The sequence below is a fragment of the Primulina tabacum genome, chromosome 11, assembly GCF_025594145.1.
Source record: "Primulina tabacum isolate GXHZ01 chromosome 11, ASM2559414v2, whole genome shotgun sequence".
NCBI lineage: Eukaryota > Viridiplantae > Streptophyta > Magnoliopsida > Lamiales > Gesneriaceae > Primulina > Primulina tabacum.
In genome coordinates, this window is record NC_134560.1 from 3,698,633 (window position 1) to 3,718,146 (window position 19,514).

General features: G+C 34.8%; 3 protein-coding genes across 7 annotated transcripts; all 3 read right to left on the reverse strand.

Annotated features, from left to right (window-relative positions):
• Positions 1-73: 73 nt before the first annotated feature.
• On the reverse strand, positions 74-2,506 carry LOC142518683 (pentatricopeptide repeat-containing protein At2g42920, chloroplastic). Its single transcript, XM_075621482.1, has one exon. The coding sequence runs from the start codon at positions 2,288-2,290 to the stop codon at positions 680-682; it is 1,611 nt and encodes a 536-aa protein (XP_075477597.1). The 5' UTR covers positions 2,291-2,506; the 3' UTR covers positions 74-679.
• A 6,128-nt stretch (positions 2,507-8,634) lies between these two features.
• Positions 8,635-10,674, reverse strand: LOC142518143 (glycerol-3-phosphate acyltransferase 1-like). Its single transcript, XM_075620848.1, has 2 exons — positions 9,860-10,674; positions 8,635-9,706 (listed from the first exon to the last, which is right to left on the reverse strand). The coding sequence occupies exons 1-2, from the start codon at positions 10,613-10,615 to the stop codon at positions 8,819-8,821; spliced, it is 1,644 nt and encodes a 547-aa protein (XP_075476963.1). The 5' UTR covers positions 10,616-10,674; the 3' UTR covers positions 8,635-8,818.
• Positions 10,675-13,386: 2,712 nt separating this feature from the next.
• On the reverse strand, positions 13,387-19,168 carry LOC142517728 (protein MEI2-like 2). 5 transcript variants are annotated; one of them, XM_075620126.1, is made up of 13 exons: positions 19,107-19,168; positions 18,844-18,981; positions 18,292-18,758; positions 17,535-17,693; positions 17,332-17,448; positions 17,078-17,229; positions 16,484-16,570; positions 15,814-15,905; positions 14,773-15,709; positions 14,603-14,687; positions 14,456-14,524; positions 14,155-14,334; positions 13,387-13,984 (listed from the first exon to the last, which is right to left on the reverse strand). In XM_075620126.1, the coding sequence occupies exons 1-13, from the start codon at positions 19,159-19,161 to the stop codon at positions 13,877-13,879; spliced, it is 2,646 nt and encodes an 881-aa protein (XP_075476241.1). In that variant the 5' UTR covers positions 19,162-19,168; the 3' UTR covers positions 13,387-13,876. The 5 variants fall into 5 exon arrangements, with proteins under 5 accessions (XP_075476241.1, XP_075476240.1, XP_075476244.1 ...); XM_075620125.1 differs by having other exon boundaries at positions 13,388-13,984; positions 14,773-15,705; positions 15,810-15,905; XM_075620129.1 differs by lacking the exon at positions 16,484-16,570 and having other exon boundaries at positions 13,388-13,984.
• Positions 19,169-19,514: the final 346 nt, after the last annotated feature.

Genomic DNA, 19,514 nt, shown 5'->3' on the forward strand with positions numbered 1-19,514 from the left:
AACATTTTAATTTTATGAAGAAAACTTTTAACTGTGTGGTTTAACCTTTCCTTGGAAAGAAAAATTTATCGAACTTACAGACAAGTGACAGGAGCACAAAGTTTAAACCTGAGTTAACTATTTTCATATCTGGACATCAGACTCTGCTCCCTGCCAAATACTGAGGGGCAAGGTCTTGAAGCTCATATCTCTTGCTTTATCCTCATCGGCAGTCATCGATGGTTTTTCCTGTCTCGAACAGAAATGTGCAGCTGCTAATATTGTTGTTCCAAACAAAAATAAAATCGCAGGAAGTAGGGAAAATGCATGGGACCACTGATTGGCTCCTGGTATTCATTCCATCCACGTTCAATCCAAGAAGTCCTATGATTATGGTAAGGGCAACTGGCAACACCACATCCTTGGAATATGCTAAAGTATGCCGTACTGTGAGGATCTGATCCTGGGTTATCAAGTTTTATTTAAAGGATTCCTGCTTGAATATGCCTTGATATGTTCAAGAAAATCGAATGAAAAATAAATCCAACTAAAACTTGGTATTTTTTCCCTTAAATGCCCTCCAACACCATGACTTTTAAAAAACTAAAGATGTCTTAATTAGCACAAAATATCTTACATTCTGATCCAAAATTTCCAGCATTTGATATTGACCAGAGTACATAATATATGACTATAAAGCTCATGCGTCTAAACCCTCTATCATAGATGTCTCGTTCTGAAAAGACCACAAATCCGGCACTTGAAAATGCCACTTCCCACCAGCTACAAATTCTTGCACTTCCCCGTTCACTTCAATCAAACTACATCCTGGTTGCTTCTGCATCTTTTTATTCTTCATTGAAATTCTTTCCTGTATTGCTTTCCTGAAATGACCCGAGGCTGCATAAACATTCGACATAAGTACATGAGCACTAGTGTCATCAGGATTCGATAAAATCAAATTCTCTGCTGCCCATTCAGCTACATCAACGTTGCAATAACTGTAACAAGATGATAGTAATGACCCCCATATAACAGCATCAGGGTTCATCGGCATGCTTTTTATCAGCTCCACAGCTTCTTCAATGAATCCTGCCCGTCCTAGCACGTCAACCATACAACCGTAATGTTCAATAGATGGCTCAATTTTATACGCTTCTTTCATCAATAAGAAGTATTCCCTGGCTAGATCAACTTGACCCGAATGATTGCATGCCGTTAGAACTCCAATAAAACTGACAGCATTGGGTCTTAGGCTCCAAGACTTAAGCTCTAAGAACAACTTAATTGTTTCATTTCCAAAGCCATTGGTTGCTAAGCCTAACACCATGGAGTTCCAGCAAGATAATCCTTTTCTTGGTGCACTTGCAAACACTTCTCGTGCCATTTCAATGTTTCCGCACTTGCAGTACATATTTATTATTGCTGTTACTACAATAACATTCAGTTCAATATTGTTCTTCTCGATATAGTCATGGATCCATTTTCCTTGTTTAAAAGCTCCTAATCTCGCACAAGCATTCAACAAGCTTACTAGCGTAAATTCACTTGGTTTGAGGTCCTTCTCCCCTTGCATTTGATAAAAAAGATTCAATGCCTCCATCCACTTTCCATTTCTTACGTAGCCACTTATCATAGTATTCCAAGAAACTTCATTTCTGAACATCATTTTATCGAACAATCTACAAGAATCCTCAACTTCGCCGCACTTTGCGAGTCCCATAATTATTGAGTTCCAAGCAACAACATCGAATTCTTCATCCTCGTCAAATAATTTTCTCGCATCCCCCAAAAGCCCACAACTTGAATACATATGTATAACCGAGTTTCTTATAAATGAATCAGATCCCATTCCTAGTTTAATGATTCTTCCATGAAGCTGAGCACCATCTTTAGCCAGGCCGAGTTGAGAATAAGCTTTGAAAACGGAAGGGTAAGTCAGAGTCCCCGGTTGAACCGCAGAACTCACCAACATTTCAATGAAAAGAGAAATTGCAACATGAGGAGATGAACTCTGAGAAAACCCTCTAATAATAGTATTCCAAGTGAAAGGATTCAAATTTTCGATCTGCCTGAATATCAACAACGCATAGTCCATGTCACGCGCAGGGGAAGTGGCGCAGAAGGCCAAGACACGGCTAGCCGCTATGGTATCTTTTAATAGACCAGTTTTGATAAGTTGGGCATGAATTATTTTCAAGTCCTGGATTGTGCTGCACTTTGTTTCCAGCATTGAGAGAAATGGCTGGTCTGAGATAAACTTTGAGATAGAGGTTGAAGGTGGATTGAAGGAGCAAAAACATGGTGGCATTCGAGTGCGTGCGTGTGTGTGTATCTTTTCTCGTTAAATCATGAGTATTATTGAATGATTATCAAGACTCAACAGGATTCTTACCTTTGCTCGCGCGGAGGAAAAATGGGAGGTCCCGGTGAAAGCAGAATCATCAGGGATAACGGATAAGGTGTTGTGGAACCAGTGTGAAGATGATTTGATATATTGCCTTTTTGTTTTTGGCTTCCATTTCTATGTAATTGTGGTTAATCAAATCATGATAAGACCATGTACCAATAAAAAAATCATTAAAAAATCATACATAATTTTTTTGTCAATATGTTAACCTACTATGGTGACTTTTTTCGTGCGTAGTTGATAAATTCTCGAGTTAATATAATAACCTCTAAACAATATTAGTCAGGTAAATCATAATATTCATATTTTGTGTGATAAGCTGTGGGGATCCGGACGCTAATCATCATCTTAATCATCTTTGGGATTTAATTATCAATTAAGATAAACAGGGTCTAAATTTTTTTCTTTAAAATGCGGAAGGTAATGGAATCAATCTATTATACATCTCAGTATAAAAGTACAATGATGTACAACAATTATTCAAACTAGTCTAAGGTTCAACTACTAAATTTCAAGTAGTAAACCAAGTCGACAATAAGTCCGGAATCACCACTCTAACTCATCTTCTCTCATCATCTTCTTGACCCCGATCCTGTCCCACCTGTTGTCATGCACACATACAAAACAAGACAACAGCCGGATACTCCGGTGAGAATAAATCCCAGTATAAAACATGTATACATGCATACGCACAATATAAATCATAAAGCATATTATCATGCATAAAATTCATAACAATAGGTTTCATAGTCTATGAAACTAAATCAAAATAAGCATGCAGTAACAATGGGTTCCATAATCTCTGAAACCAAAATAACATACGCATGCAACTCAATTCAATTCATATCTTGACTCGACTCGACTCTAACTCTAGGGATCCCGGTGTGAATAAGACGTCACTGTCTGTCACCTACCCTCCCAATCGGGGTAACTGGTACGTCTTATTCCTAGACTTCGGTCATGTCTGTATCGAATGTCTACAATCGGATTGAATCTGATCCGAAGCGTCGATACCACCGAACATCTAGTTGGGCAAGTCTGCCAATGACTCTCCTATGTCAACTGCTTGAATATAAATCTATAAACAAGGCATCATCATATCAAGAGATTTGAATATAATTTCATAAACAAATCAATTATATCAAAAGGTAAACAACAACCCTAGTATGTGATTTTGTTGGGCAACTCAAATTGAATCTCATTTGAGTTGTGTCTTCTCCCAAAACAAAACATGAATTATACTTTTGTCTTCCCGGTCTGACGAAGACGAAGTCTTGTATTCCAATGTGTCCATATCAGTCTGGCAATGACAATTGCATAAATACAATATCAGTATATAATTCGATTCAAGACCTGTTCTGATCAATACTCAATTCAGTATATAATCTGATCCATATCTGAACAAGGTACAATCTAATTCATATCAATAATATCACGATACAATCGAAATCATTACTGAATCTGATCAATATCAATCTACTGATTTTTCGACGGCATAGCAATACAGTCACGATAACCCCGTCTATCTCAACATCACAGATATAATACCAGAATTCAGTACAACTCACAATCTGAATAATAACACAACTCTGATATAGAATCTCAACTAAATCAACTCTGAAATTCATAACAATTTCATAAACAGTCTATTCTTTAATCTGACTTCAGTTATACAATGTCTACTGTAGCAGAAACATCATATCTGACAATATCATAACTTCAAATCGTGTCTAAACGTAACAAAACTTACGTCCAGTTATAGCCTGCGTTGATAGGAACTCGGTGCTGAAGTCGGATTGAAAATCTAACGGCCTGATCTTTCACAATCACAAATCTACAAAGGCGTAAGGATTTTCTCTCAAAAGCTTTATCCCTTTTCTGAATTTTAATAAGGAGAAGCGTGCAATTCTTATATATATACTGCATGCAACACCAGGAAACGTGGCTTATTTTTCATGTTGCACGTCACACCGCGGGTGCGCTCATTCAATAACCGCGGGTGCGCTCAGTGTAATGATATACATCAACTTTTCCGAAAGCTTCGACCGCGGGTGCGCTCAGTCCTGTAACGCGGGTGCGTTGACCTCACTGGTACAACACCGCGGGTGCGATCTGTCTAGCACCGCGGGTGCGATCTGTCTAGCACCGCGGGTGCGGTGTCACTTCCGTAATTAATCTCCAACTCTCTGTCCATCAACCGTGGGTGCGGTCTTGTTCGTAGCGCGGGTGCGCTCATGCTACTGTAATTCTTCCACAATTCATGAGATCAACCGCGGGTGCGGTCCTTTCCTTACCGCGGTTGCGGTCTATATTTCATGCACCACTTCATAATCTCATTTAGTGCTTCTCATTACATGTCATGCATACTCATATCTTCAGAATATCACATCAATGAAGATTAATAAATCTTGAGCCTTACATAAGCTTGCTCGAGAAAATATTAACCTGGAGAATCGAACTCTTGACCGTTGACTAAACGATCATGTACTCTATCAAAACGAACATCAATAGAGATAAAATTGTGTTACAACTTGTGAATAATTGTGATTATGGTTGTTTAATTTATAAAACTTTGTTTTTAGAATGACAATCTTAGTTTTTTTCACCGAAGTTTAGAAATGTATGCGCAAAGTCACTAACATCGATCTGGTTTCACGTCATCTCTTTGAATTATAAGAGAAGCAAAATTATCTGAATATAATTGAAATTTGAATAACTAGTCGACTAAAATCAAAATTAGACAAATTTACGAGACATGTATTGCAATTTTCTCTAAATAAGAATTTAAATTAAAATAAAAAATGTTTTTATATTGTTTGATTAATTATTTTATCGTTTAAGATGTTACATATTCGATTCTTTAATCGAACTATACTGAAATAAATTTAACTTAATAAATCACAATATAGTTTCTCAAAATCTTGTTGAACTTGTGAAGAGTGAAAGGCGTGAGATCTTTGTTAGTGATGTCAATTATTGTTCGATGCGACTACATGACGTTGGTCTCACGTGCAGAATTTGAGATAATAAAACACGAAAATAAAGAATAAATTGGACACCAAAATTTACGTGAAAAACCCCTAAAAAATTATTATGGTAAAAATCACGAACAAAATGAAAAGAATTCTACTATAATATTTTGTGGTGTACAACTCACTCACTGTGTTTCCAAAAAGAACACACAGTCTCTTAATACACGAGAAAAAACATCTTACAAATATTATAAAACTAAGTACGTAAATGTTATAAGATGAGAGAAAACTCGAAAAATGGATGATTTCATAATGAAGGATGAGCTTTATTTATAGAGTCCATTGTCCGTGTAAAGACACGTTTTATACGCGTCTTCCGTCTTCGAAATTATTCAAACCACCCACGTTTTTGCCACCGATATTATTAAATAGAATATGCCACATTTGGCCCCACCTATTGCCGATACATAAAACCATCGAATAAATCTAATCGAGATTTTAAGAAATTATAAACATATTCCCGATACAACAAAATTAAATAATTCGGTTAACTGAGTTTTTAAAAGTAGTACACAATAACATATATAGCTTCGTTCTTGCAACGTTTGGTGACATGAATTTTCATGAACGACGACAATGGGAACTACAATTTCGATAAATGTGCTCTCATATAAATAAATTATATAAAAATAACTAAATCCAGTATAAAATTTATTTCGAGATCTAAGGTAAATTAATTGATTTGGTTTTTTCTTGTCATTGTCTTTCTAATTATACATGATCAAATTACTATATTTCTTGAATTAAAGCAAGTAATGAAAGAAGAATCATCTTCCACGTTTATATTCAATTTGAGGAAATTGCAATTTAGTTCTTGTACGTGCTTATTTGTAATTTTGATAATATATGATATCAAATTTTAGTATTTCCAATATCTTTTGAATTTTGACAATCTATTAAAAATGAATAAATTTATTAAAAAAATTAAATATAACAAACTAAAATTAAAATTTAACAACTTAGAATACGAAAATGACAAATAGGAAAAGAGTAGGTATCTTTTGAGACATTCTCACGAATTTTTATTTGTGATACGGGTCAACCCTACCGATATTCATAATAAAAAATAATACTCTTAACATAAAAAATAATATTTTTTCATGAATGACACAAATAAGATACCCGTCTCACAAAATACGACCCGTGAGACCGTCTCACACAAATTTTTGCCGAAAAATGACAATTGTTTATGGAGAAATAATTAAATATAAGACGTACCAACAAGGATTTGTGCATGCATGGAATGGAATGGCCGGTGTCTAATCTTGATTCTTGATCCTTTATACCTAACATCATTCATGCATGGTTTTTATATAAAATTTTATAATTTGGTTGTGTTCGCACATTCAGTAACTTTGGTTTCCTTCCATCCATTAATTAATGTTGACTTTGCCAAAGGGGTCTCAATTTTTTTAAATTTACGACCCATTAAATTTTCTTACAAAACAATACACATTCTGTCGAAAATTGTGTTGGGTGCAATAATTGTCCATTTTGATTAAAGCAATCAAAATATAGTGTTTGGTATGATGTACGATTGAAAATATTTGAATTATATCATTAGTTATAACTTTTGGTAAAACTACAAGTGCTCGATACTACAAATAGTTTTTTTTCCAAAATTTTGTTTGAGTGATATGCTTGAAGAACGAATAATTATATTTTAAAAAAATATATGTATATATCTTAATTTGATTGAAAAATTAGTGGAAATTGGCTAGTATGATGTATAAATTTAAATTAAATTAAAGCACATACGACACAACAATTAAATTAAATACGTGTATATATCACCTGGTATATATATAGCTAGTGTCTATCTTAATATATTTTCAAATAATACATGTTGCATCGACATCTCTAAACTTTTATCATTTTCAAAACTAACACAAAATCAATTTCAGGGGAAAAAAATATTAAAGAGATATTTTCTTAAATATCAGTAAAAACTTTCATTGGACATCTAATTTTTTAAAGCAAAAACTTATGTGAGACGGTTTCTCACGGGTCGTATTTTGTGAGACGGATTTCTTATTTGGGTCATCCATGAAAAAAATATTATTTTTTATGCTAAGAGAATTACTCTTTATTGTGAATATCGATAGAGTTGATTCGTCTCATAGATAAAGATATGTGAGACCGTCTCATAAAAGCCCTACTCAATTTTTAATTCTTTATCGATTAAAACAAAAAAAATCATAAAAACTAAATCAGGGACTCCAAATATCAATTTTTTAAAATAACTCAAGCTCTACAAAACATAAGAATATATGAATACATAATTTTGAAAATTATCGATATACAAGATATATCGATTAACAAGCCCGCTATTATATTATAATGTTTGTATTTATTTTGCAGCTTCACAAATTTGTATATTAGTTTTCTTTTCTTAAGTAAATGTGTAAATAAAATTTATTAAATAACAATAATTCTTTTTATTTGATAATTTTACGAACACAAGATACGTATTTGTTTTATTTTTTTAATAAATCTTTCTTCATAATTATGTTCTATATAATATAGTATACGTGTCCTTAATAGAAGCTGACACGTGTGCTGAGTGGGAGCTGACTTGAGACAATATTATGATAACTTCAGACCTAGTTCACTAGTTTAGTTAGCTCAACTGCCCGTTGGCTAATGGAACCGAAATTTACAAGGTCAAACTGGCTAAGCTAGCCCCGTACCTAAACCTTGGTAAAAAGAATTGATGGCGGTGGACTTTTTACCACATCTATCCATATTTGAATTTACAGAAATAACATGAATGGATAGGGAAATAGTATTTTTGATAACTTTCATTTTTTATCTTACTATTAGTTTATTTGAAGTTATAATCCATTATCTGTACAAAGACCGTAAATTGACAGAAAATGAACTAACCATCTTTTCGAGGATATTGTTAGAGATCATCAATTCTTAATCAAATGGATGTAACAGTAACTTGTTGAAAACCCGGAATCTTTACTTGATCTAGGATATGTGATGTATATGATATTAATCTGACGTATCTATTAATCTATTAACAAGTGGTTTTATGAAAAACATGTATGTCATTATAATTGTGTTAGTGTTAGTTTGATGTAAATGTAGCATTGAATTAAAAGTTTGAAAGAGTTTAGACTGGTGGAGCTGACGAACTTGAATTTGTTACTTAAATTTCTGAATTTTTTTCTTCTGTAGACTGTAGCCCCTACAAAATAGTACAACTTACTAGAATTGATGTAATATGTATTTAACCATGAAACACGCGCGTACACGCACTAGAAAGGAGAACATAGCCACAAAGATGAGTAAAAAAACGGGTGGTAATTAATATACTATTTTACACCAAAATAAATGTACTGATGTTCATTCAATAAGATATATATATATATATATATATATAAGAAAATCACAAGAAGGGCTTCTTGATTTTATCCTCGACGACCCCTTCATTCCCTGCTAGCATCAAATACTTGTTCCTTCTCGTAAGTGTAGTGCATTCAAACCCCAATACATTGCCCAACTCTTTCTGTATATAATTAGCCACTTCGCAGCAAGATTTCCCACCAGCACAAGTCAGCTCCTTAGGCATCTTTTCCAGAATTTCAATACTGTAGCTTGGTCTAGGATTCATCAAGAAAAATATTGGGTCCAAACACTTTAACCCTCTCGCAGTTGTCCCGTAAAACATGGTTACGTTTGTGTTCATCGCCACAGGCACTATATCATCGGTCAATTCAGCAAACAAAGAGCTAAATCTCAGAAGATACGGCTCTCTGCATGTAGTACCTTCTGGGCATACAATCAAGTCGCCTTCACTTAACAATTTCTGCATAGTTTCACCGTCTAGTCTTCTGTCTCTCGTTAGCCTAACTGTTTTTATAGGTGCCAAGATTTCGGACATTTTGCTAAGGCTGTAAGTTACCGCAGTTAAGGATTTACCAAGTGTAATACTAAGAAAAACAGGATCAAGAAGGGTTCTGTGCGTGCAAACATAGAGTACTCCTTTGCCATTTGGTGAGATATTTGGGGCCGATCCTTTCAGTCTCAGGTTGATTCCACTTAAAACGCCTACGAAAATGGCAAGTTTGAAAGGAAAACAGACTCCCACAAAAATTCTGAAGATTGAAAGTATTATCCCGAAAGGAAGCCACATGAACATGGAGAGAGTTGCAGAGGGTGTGGGCAAGAAAGCTAGCCTGCCGTCATGAAAAACCAGTGGTTTTGGATATTTGTTTCTTGGCATTTGTGAACTTGGATTGCATTTGGCGTCTTCTTTATTGATCACGTATGCTTCCTGTAAAAATTTTGGCAAATTATTCAGTCCCACAGAACCAAAATAAAATAAATAAATTATGGGGCAATAGTTATTCTTCTGATTGAAAAAAGATCACCATATTTTCTTTGAAATAATTTTTTTTCAAAAAAATAAAAAAGGCTACACGCATACCTTGCAGAGGGAGATTAATAAGTGATCGTCAAAGCTTGAAGTTCCAATACCAAGATCTGGCCTTCTATCACCAAAGAATTCCTTAAGCGCCCGATGCTTTATAACCAACCCAGCATCAGATACCAAACCAGTAAAAAATTGTCCTATGGTATGCAACTCGGTCCCTATAACAGAATCAACACTTAGATATTCCTTAAGGAACCCTTCGACCATGACTCTAGGCACACTCGTGAACACCATTTTAGATCCTGTTGAATCCAAAACCTCATAGGCATGAAGATTGAGGTTTTCAAGATAAAACTTCGGTAAAACAGCTCTTGACACACTTTCCATGTCGTTAGACTTGAGCCCACAGAAAGTAATGAATATCATCACCCTCATTTTGAGCTCATAGTCCAAAACACACAGAAAAGGACATGATAAGAGAAGCAAAAGAGCTCTGAAAATGCTGCCACCTTCAAATGCAACAAGCATAAAGTAGGGAAAGAAAGATTGATTCCTTAGCAATCCTCCATGGATATCACAAACAAGGGTTTGCGCTTTTCTTCCATGCAAATTGCATTTGGTTACACTTGGATACAAAGGAAATTGGTGAGATGTTTTTGTAATGAATGGGTTTTTCAGAACGAAACCATTGTTCTTAACTTTCATTACCGCTCGGTAGCAAGAGTTAGCCAGAAACTGGTACAAGAACCAATCTGCCAATCTGAGGAGCACCATTGGGAACTCCATGGTTTTTAGTGGTGATGTCTTCATTTGAAGAAAAATATGGATTCTGAAAGGAGGAGAAAAGCAGTACGACGGTGAAGAAACAAGAGACGTATCAGAGGCATTTATAGTGGTACGTGTATTAAGAAGGAGGATGGGGGGAGGTTGACCATAAAAATTTTGTTCGCGTGTTGCATTAATTCTCATGACTAAAATACCAATTATTATCATTTTAAAATTTATATTACGTTTTCTGAGAAATTACACTACATGTGTTACATGCATTTCTCCAAGAAATTTCTTCAAACAATATGGGTTGACGTTGTATGTTATGTATATGTGGACAAAAACTTTATAAATATAGTAGAAAATCTATATATATACGTATAATATATATTTTATATCAAGATTGTAATATTTGGTAGGTTATTTGTTGTTCACCGCCAAGTACAAAGCTATGATAGGCCATCAAGTTTTCGTGTATACACTACTGTTTTAATGAAATGAATATTAAAAATAAATAGGTGGTTTGAGTTTACAATGCGCGTTGGATTGTGGGCTTGGGACGTCCTGTTTCTATCACCATTCTTGAGATAAAGTTCAGAGAGCAATCAATGTCGTTTGAAGTACTGAAACTATAAAATTTATTTCTGATCAATTTTGACTTTTTTTACTTGTATTTTTTAAGGAGGAGGAAAATTGACAGACAGGAGAAATCACTGTTGAAATTAATTAAAAATCCCAGCAACTGTGCATCGTTGACCTTTTTATTCGTGCTAAGAAACTCTTTTACACCAAATTGTCTGATTCATTAAGCGATCGTTTTTTTTTTTCCTTTTCAAAAAAAAATTAATAATAAATTCTTTTTAAAAAAATGTGAAGTTTATTTCCGAAATAATTTTTAAAAAGCTTATTTCCGGAATAATTTTTTAAAAAAATTCAATATTCTCAAAACATAGGACAACTTCCGATGTTGCAATTTGAATATAGGACGACTTCCAATACTATGATATTTAATTTGCACGTTATTTACAATTACTACTAGTTTAAGAGAACGAAGAAAAGGTTTCTCATGTGTGTGAGCTTACATTTAATTAATTTAAACAAGCAGCCTACAAATCAATTATTACAAGGAAGAGACAATTTCGGAGCTGTTAATTATAATTCCAATGACATTTTAATTTCACCAAGAATTTTTAACAGTTAATTAGTTTGCTATTTACCGATGCAATTATATATATATATATATATATATATAGAGTAATTCCAACGGTTCGAAATTTTATTTGAAGCCAAAAGCTCATGCAATTCCCGTTAAATAGTCTGGTAAGGTTTTAATCATTTGATGTGGATTATCTTATATTTCATTATTCTTGCATGAATTTTGCATGCAACTCTGTAAGTTTGAATAGTCCAACCACACCTAATATGTGTCCTTTTGGTAGTACATATCTCGAACAAATCTTTTAAAATACTATATTTTACAATTTTTTGTAATTTACATTTTGTTGCTTCTTTTCTTCTAAACTTTGATTTTTTTAACATTTTGTGCATGTTATATATATATATATATATATATATATATATATATATGAGTTTCTCGCAAATCGGGTTGCTCAAAAGTTTGAGTTTCTATTATAACTCAAGACTCGAATGTTGTATATTGCTTTTTGTACTCGATGCATCCGTTAGACGTTTGCTGGCCATTTGTATTTTATTCTGTCACCATAATTTCATTCGCAACATATTTAGTGCATGCTTGAAGTAGTCTTCACGGGATTGACGTGACATCATTTTTATATTGTTTGTATAATTTGAGGTCCGATTGATGTTTCGAACATTTCAGTCGTTGAGAAAAATTATTTACGTTTTTTAACTGTATACATTTGTGGTACGGCATTTTGAGCATAATATATACTGCTAAACTGCAAATTATAATATTTTGGCATTAATGAAAGTGAAACTCCAAAAACACTTATATTTTTTTTTCGAAATGTACATCACTTGAATTAGTTGTTTTAGAGGTAAAAATTACACAAATATGAACTCAAGATAGAGTGACAAAAACCAGACAGCAGATATCGTGCTAGAGTATGTAGAAATAATGGTCCCAGCACAACTTAAAGAAAACATGATCTGTGGTAGAATACCTCGCGTTAGCACTAAAAAATGGTTTGGATAGCAGACCACGCTCTAGATCTTTGAGACAAGAATGATTGCGATTTTAGACTTGTTACTTGACTCGTACACTTGTGATAAATATTGAATAGCTTGGATAGAATTAATTGTTCTAAATTAGAGAAATTTCGATTTTAGTCTTGTAAATTGACATGTTTTGGATTTTATTCATGTAATTTATCAATGTTTGGTTTTCATTAACTAACTTAATTTTTTTTTTGTTTATTCATTTTGTTTTTAGCTAATGTAGCAAGAATAAACTCATATTATACATATCAAGATAATTCAAAACAAAACAAATCAAAAAAATAAAACTCCTCAACACTCAATATTTTAAAATGGGAGAAAAAAAACTTGTTTTTTCCTTTTACTTTTGCTTAAATAAATTTTAACGTGTATAACATAGAATAAATAAATAAATTTTAACGTGTATAACATAGATTTTATTCATGTTATATGAGTTACATAGAAGAATATCGATTCCAAATAATCTATATTTGATAGATTTAATGGTTTCGAGTGAAAGCAGACCAAAACCAAGACATAGATCCAATTAATAGATGAAAATCAAATATTGACAAGTTATATGATTAAAACTAAAAAACAAGTCGAGATATGAAACTAAAATTGCAATTTTTTTTTTAAATTATCGTGTTAGAAAAGCTCCACGATAAATCATATGTTATGACGTGGCAAACATCGTAAATTGATGTCATAAAGTCTTAGTTCAGTTAGCACAACACAGAAAAACATGACAAGTCTCCAACTATACATTGCCGAGAAATCCATACGGATCTCCAACACACAAATCAGCTCTATAAACTACTGTATGCTTACCAGAACCGAGGGCACCAAAATAGAATAAACCCGGAAAACTGGACAAGCGTCGCCTCGCCTCGCCTCGTTCCTCTCCCTTTGTGGCTTTGTTAATTATCACTCGCTGCTATGACACATGTTGACGTTAAGCTGCCACTGCCTCGTCCAATACCCCAAACAAAGGGGGTAACGAAAATCCATATCCATCACAAAACGTTGACATTTTTATGTACGCAAGAATTTTTGTACAAAAAATTCATAGTATTCCACCAATGATTATCGAGGATTTGCAACTTCACCAACAGATTTAAGGTGCTAGAGATTATCATCTGGATCGTTCTTTGGGCTGTCGAGAGAATCTCCAGCATAAGATCCATCTGGTTGGCATATAAAAACATTCAAGTTGCCCGACGGAAAAGATTCCTAAGCACCCATGAAAAAGAAAAATAAATTACACATTTCCTACAAAGTTTGTACTGCTATACTGGTCACACAAGAATTATGGTGAGTGGTGGAGATTTTTAAGGAAAGTTTTTTAGCTCGAGACTAAAAGTGGGAAGTTCTTATGTGCCAAAAAACCAACATTAATGTACCAGGTAACCAGTCCCTTGGCCCTCCAACTGGAAAATAATTGGCCGACAGCGTTTGTCTTCATTCATTAAACTCGAATTCTGGAAGTGGGAGACAAGACCTGCCTTTCCTTGGATTCTTGCATACGCCAAGGAAGCAACTTTTTCACTATTGAACTTTTCCCATTTCTTCCCATTAAACACCTGATGTGCATGACCATGACCAATTGATTTGTCAATCGAAAGATCGAGATGTTATAGAGAAATATTCCTTGAAAGTATATCAGATTATTAGGATACCATTGAAAATTATTGGAGCACAAACCTTGTAGAAAGTAACGATGTGTGAAGGAGACACCATATTGATGAAGGCATACCCCACATTGCACTTATTCTGGACCAAAAGAAAATAAACATTTTGTTACCAATAGTGAAACAAAATATATATACATTCAACCAAACGCGAAGTTACCTTAAAATCGATCGGTAAATAGAGAAAATCATATGTACCCTTGTGGGTTTCATCGATGGCTGCAAGCAGCATCTTGGAAGTGTATCTTCAGAGATGGAAAGAAGAAAGATAAATAAAAATCAGCAATTGAAAATAAGAATCCCACACAAAGAAAATGGTACGAGTTTTACTTGTTTGGGATGTTTTTAATCATCAAAGTGGTCCTGCTATCTTCACCATTCATGATCTTTTCCAGATCAAGTTGATACTGCCTTTTATTATCCATCTGGCCACCACTCTCAGCCCTTCTATTCCGAGCCCGGTCAAACAATCCGTCGTTAATGATCGTTCCCATGCCACCAAAAGAGCCATTCTCAAAATACAAAGGACCATTTCCCGACGGTGGAATCATTCGGGAGCTAGCAGAACCACTTTCCGTAAAGTTTCCTGCAAAAGAAATTCCTCTGCTCACAGCCCCAGGAGAACCAAGATGCACTGAGTGAATACCATGGTTGAGACCATAATTTTTTACTCCAAAAGCTGCTGTTTGGTTTATATAGGATGGTTCCGGTGATTCAGGGAAAAATCCAAAATGCTTGTCTAGTTGAATACCAGATGGAGCAGATCCCACGTGATGACCTGAACCAACAAAAGAGCCATGTGGACTTGTATATGGAAAACCAATTCCTTGTTTGCTCGACGGGAATGGACGTCCTTTCAATGATGATGATGACCAGGGTGAAGAATTTAAGTTCTCTGAGGTGATAGTAGGACTTCCCCAGAGAAACTGAGGCCCAGAAAGAGTTCCATCACTCGAAAGCTTGGAATCACCAAATGGTGAAACAAGATCACAACTCGAACTTAACTTGGGATCATAAACAGAGTAAGAATGCTGATATGCAGCTCCTTGTGCTGTATTACATTTAGTAATTACTTGGTTAGCCTTTCTGGGATCTTTACCTATAGGGGCAATCTTTGCAGAGTTCGAGTCGTGGGAGGGAAGAATAGAGGCCAACCCAGGCAAGTGATTGCTTCCCCCAGGGCTGAGACTTCCCAAATTAGACATAGTCGGACCATATGCATGGAATGAATTGTGCTCAACTGGGCTGCCAAAATTTTGCCAGCTACCTGCAAATAAAATGCCACCAGTTAAAGTTCCAAATTATACAGGAAGGTCCCAGAAACAAGAAACAAGAGATGATTTTAGATACATAAATCGACCATCAACATGCCTGGAGGAGAAATGGCTATGGGCGAACCAACGTGATGCAGGAAACCTAGGGCTTCATCTTGATCTGGCTCTAGACTCAGCTGCTGAATTAAGCTGCATTGAGAAAGAACAATCATTGTTGTTATAACTATACTTGAAATTTGTTTCCTACACCAATGAGGTTCGATGGTAGATCTGACCATAGTTCAATTAAAACTGTGGACCGAAACTAAAAGCAGAACCTACAATCCGAACCCTTTTTCAGTTTTGGTTTACAATCACAAACCAAAAAAAAAAACCCCAAGGTTGATCTATTCCCGTTTCCAGGAATAAAAAAACCAGAAGTAAGGCCAAAATCGTAGCCAACTTAACTTAAGTACTTTAAATTACTAAACTTGCAGCTTGAGCTCAATACCTGTTTGGATTTTTTTTCCTTTAGCCAAAATCATATTCAAAAGAATTTAAACTATTTGACTAATAGAAATCAAATTCAAAACGTACTTTTACTTTTAAAATTTAAAAATATCCACAACATTTTGTAATACAAGTATTCAATATTTAATCTAATAAACTTGATTATGGTAACCTCAAAATCCGCACCACTATTTTTTCCTTAACCGACAAAAGTTGAGGGCATAAATTTCGTTAAAATGGAACTAAATCGTCTCCAAATGATTAGTGAACTACTATACCTTCCATTGTAACCAGGACTGGTGGTTCCAGAACCATCGTTAGACCTATTCGATGGTGCTGATAAAGATGTAATCCTAACGAGAAAACTGAAGCTCCACAGAATGACTAATAATACCATATAATTATTAAGAAAAACATGGGATTTCAAAGGTTGATGTTTCAATGGGGAAAGAAATGAGTTCGCTCAGTATCAGAAGCCCAACTTTCTATACTGAACTGCATTATCTATAAATGCACACATACTTATTGTTTCGTAGGAAAGAGGAATGAGTTCGTAAAGTATCGGAAACCCAGCTTTCTATACGCACCGTATTATTTGTAAATATACAGATACTACAGGGTCTAAGTTAGGAACAGCAACTAAAGACCATGCATGCAAGAAGTCAAAATTCCCAATTACTTTGTAGCAATCCAGGTTTTATTAAGATTCTGCCATTCTTACTCTAAATATCGCCTTGTCAAATAAAGAAACAGATATTTAGGAATTTAAAATTCACTAGAAAATAAATAAAATATCACAGTCAAATGGCATAGATTAGGGGTGCACGATAAAAGGAGAAAATCAGCATCTAAGGATTAATAATGAAATGTACCTTCGACGAGCTCCGCCAGGTCGGCTAGGTTCAAGCTTTATGCGCTTCCCAGCAATGTCAATTCTATTTAAAGCCTTAAGAGCTGCATCCGCATCTCTAACATCATAAAACTCGATAAACTTATGGTGTCGTTTGTGTGGTGTTTCCCTTATCTGAGGCCAGAGCATCACGATAAAAATAGCAATTCAGCTATCAATGCAAAGAAACTCCTGGTGAAGAACATATGACAACTTGGCATAGCAGTGAAACACTACCTCCTTAATTTCCCCATACGCTCCAAATATTTGCCGAAGATCATCATTGGACACAGATGCATCCAAATTGAATACAACCAGAGTTCCCTGGTTCACATCCTTTTCTGATGGGTTATCCTGCGTGAACCAAGAAACAATAGATAAGAAAAAATATTCAATTGGAAGACAATTAATTATGAAATCAATTATATCTTGGTTTGCACCTTTGGAATTGAAAAATGAATATCAAGTTTTCTTCGTCTCAAGGGCTTGTTCTGTAATGAACGCATTGCAGTTCGAGCAGCTCTGATGTCATAGTAAGATATCATCACAAATCCCCTGTGTTTGCATGCAGTATAGAGAGTTCTGATATCTCCAAAATGCTATTGGGAGGAGGAGGAGAAGAAAGAAAGAAAGGTAGCGTGAAAATTTAGTATTTTTACTCGTCCAGAAAATAAGTAATTCCAAATAATATTGATAAATTTTATCAAATGCACAATCCTTCGAGAGGTAAAATAGAGAATTTTCTCATAATTTAAGAAATATATACAATGAATCGTGTTTTTTGTTGCAAATTAGAACGCTGTGACTTAACAGGCAATTTTTTGAGCCAAGATCTAGCTAGTTAAACTTCTATCAAATGTGCAATCCTTTGAGAGGCAAAATAGAGAATTTTCTCACAATTTAAGAAATCTACGAATCGTGTTTTTTTGTTGCAAATTAGAATCAAGTAAGCGAACAGGCAATTTTTTGAGCAATCAAGCTACTCAAGTTTATGAGTCGAGCTTGAGCAGAAATTTATTAGTTAATTGGCTCATTTGCAGCTCTAGTCAGTGCGAACAATCATTGCACCATACTAATTCATACAATTCAACGAAATTTCGTTCTCTTTTAGCAAGCAAAACAATCAAAAGGTGAGAGACAACTAAACTATGTTAATAGTGAATCAAAGAAACATGATTAAAATTTATTTAGCAATACCTCAAAGAGAGACTTAAGTTCAGAGTCCTCCACATTACTGTTAATATTCCGAACAAATAAAGTTCTTGAAGGGTGCTCTCCATATGGATGCTCACCACTTACAGCTCCTACACCACTCGCCAAACCATAATGAGCAGCACTAGTTCCACTGGTAACATCAGATGTAGATAACCTTGTTATACCATTGACTAAACTATCATGGATTTCAGATTCTATTTCGAGACCCCCTCCACTTTCAAAGAAATCATCATCCAAATCCTCAAGTTGCGTCGGCAACCCACTAAGATCAAAATCATCCGTGAGACCGGTAAAAAGTTCATCTTCATCACCTGGAAGACCGCTTCCTATTGCACTTGGTTCAACATCTTCGAGTGGATCCTTATCTTCATCTTCCATACAAACTTTACTAAGGCTAGGAAAGCCATCATCATTCGGTAGGCCACTTTGTTCGGAGTCACTAAATTTAACTGATAAAGGAAGCATTCTAAGAGATTGTCTAAAGCAAAAGAAAATCGAAACATTATAATCAATCGTCAAATTGCTAATGCTCACATGTCTCATGTCGTATGACAGGTAGTGAGGTAGAAAACAAGCTAACATCACTAGATGCATGATATACATCAGTCCCACTAGGAAGTCTCCATGGATTATTCTCCTTCGAAGAAGTTGGTGAGAATGGAAGTTTAGGACCTACATACACCAATAATCAAGACATCAGGGTACATGAGAATGAATTCCTTGATATATTACATTAACACCAGTTGCGTGATGAATGATAACACTTTGGCGAGGACAAAAGGGCTCTGTAAACTAACCAGAAACAGAATTTTTCAAATGTTTCTCCATTGAAATCACTTCCTGCAGAAACATTACAAAGGAACCAAATCATCATAATCGCTCTGAGCTGGCAAATCCATAACAAACTGAATGTTCAGTGTTTCAGGATTAGGATTCTCAAAAATGCCTAATTGATAGAGTCATAAAACAAAATGTTGATCGGGGGAAGTGCTACCTACATAAAGTGGTACCACAAGCAACAACCATGATCAATTACGGCTATCCAACAGAGAGCACAGTAACCAAAGATGAACAATAAATAAGTATGGGTTTGTACATTACAAAATAGTAAAGATAAGAGCCTAGACAATTTTAGGAAGAGCAAACAGATAACCTCACTAATTTTACCATTTGGAAGATAGCAATTATAGAAACAAACTCAAAAG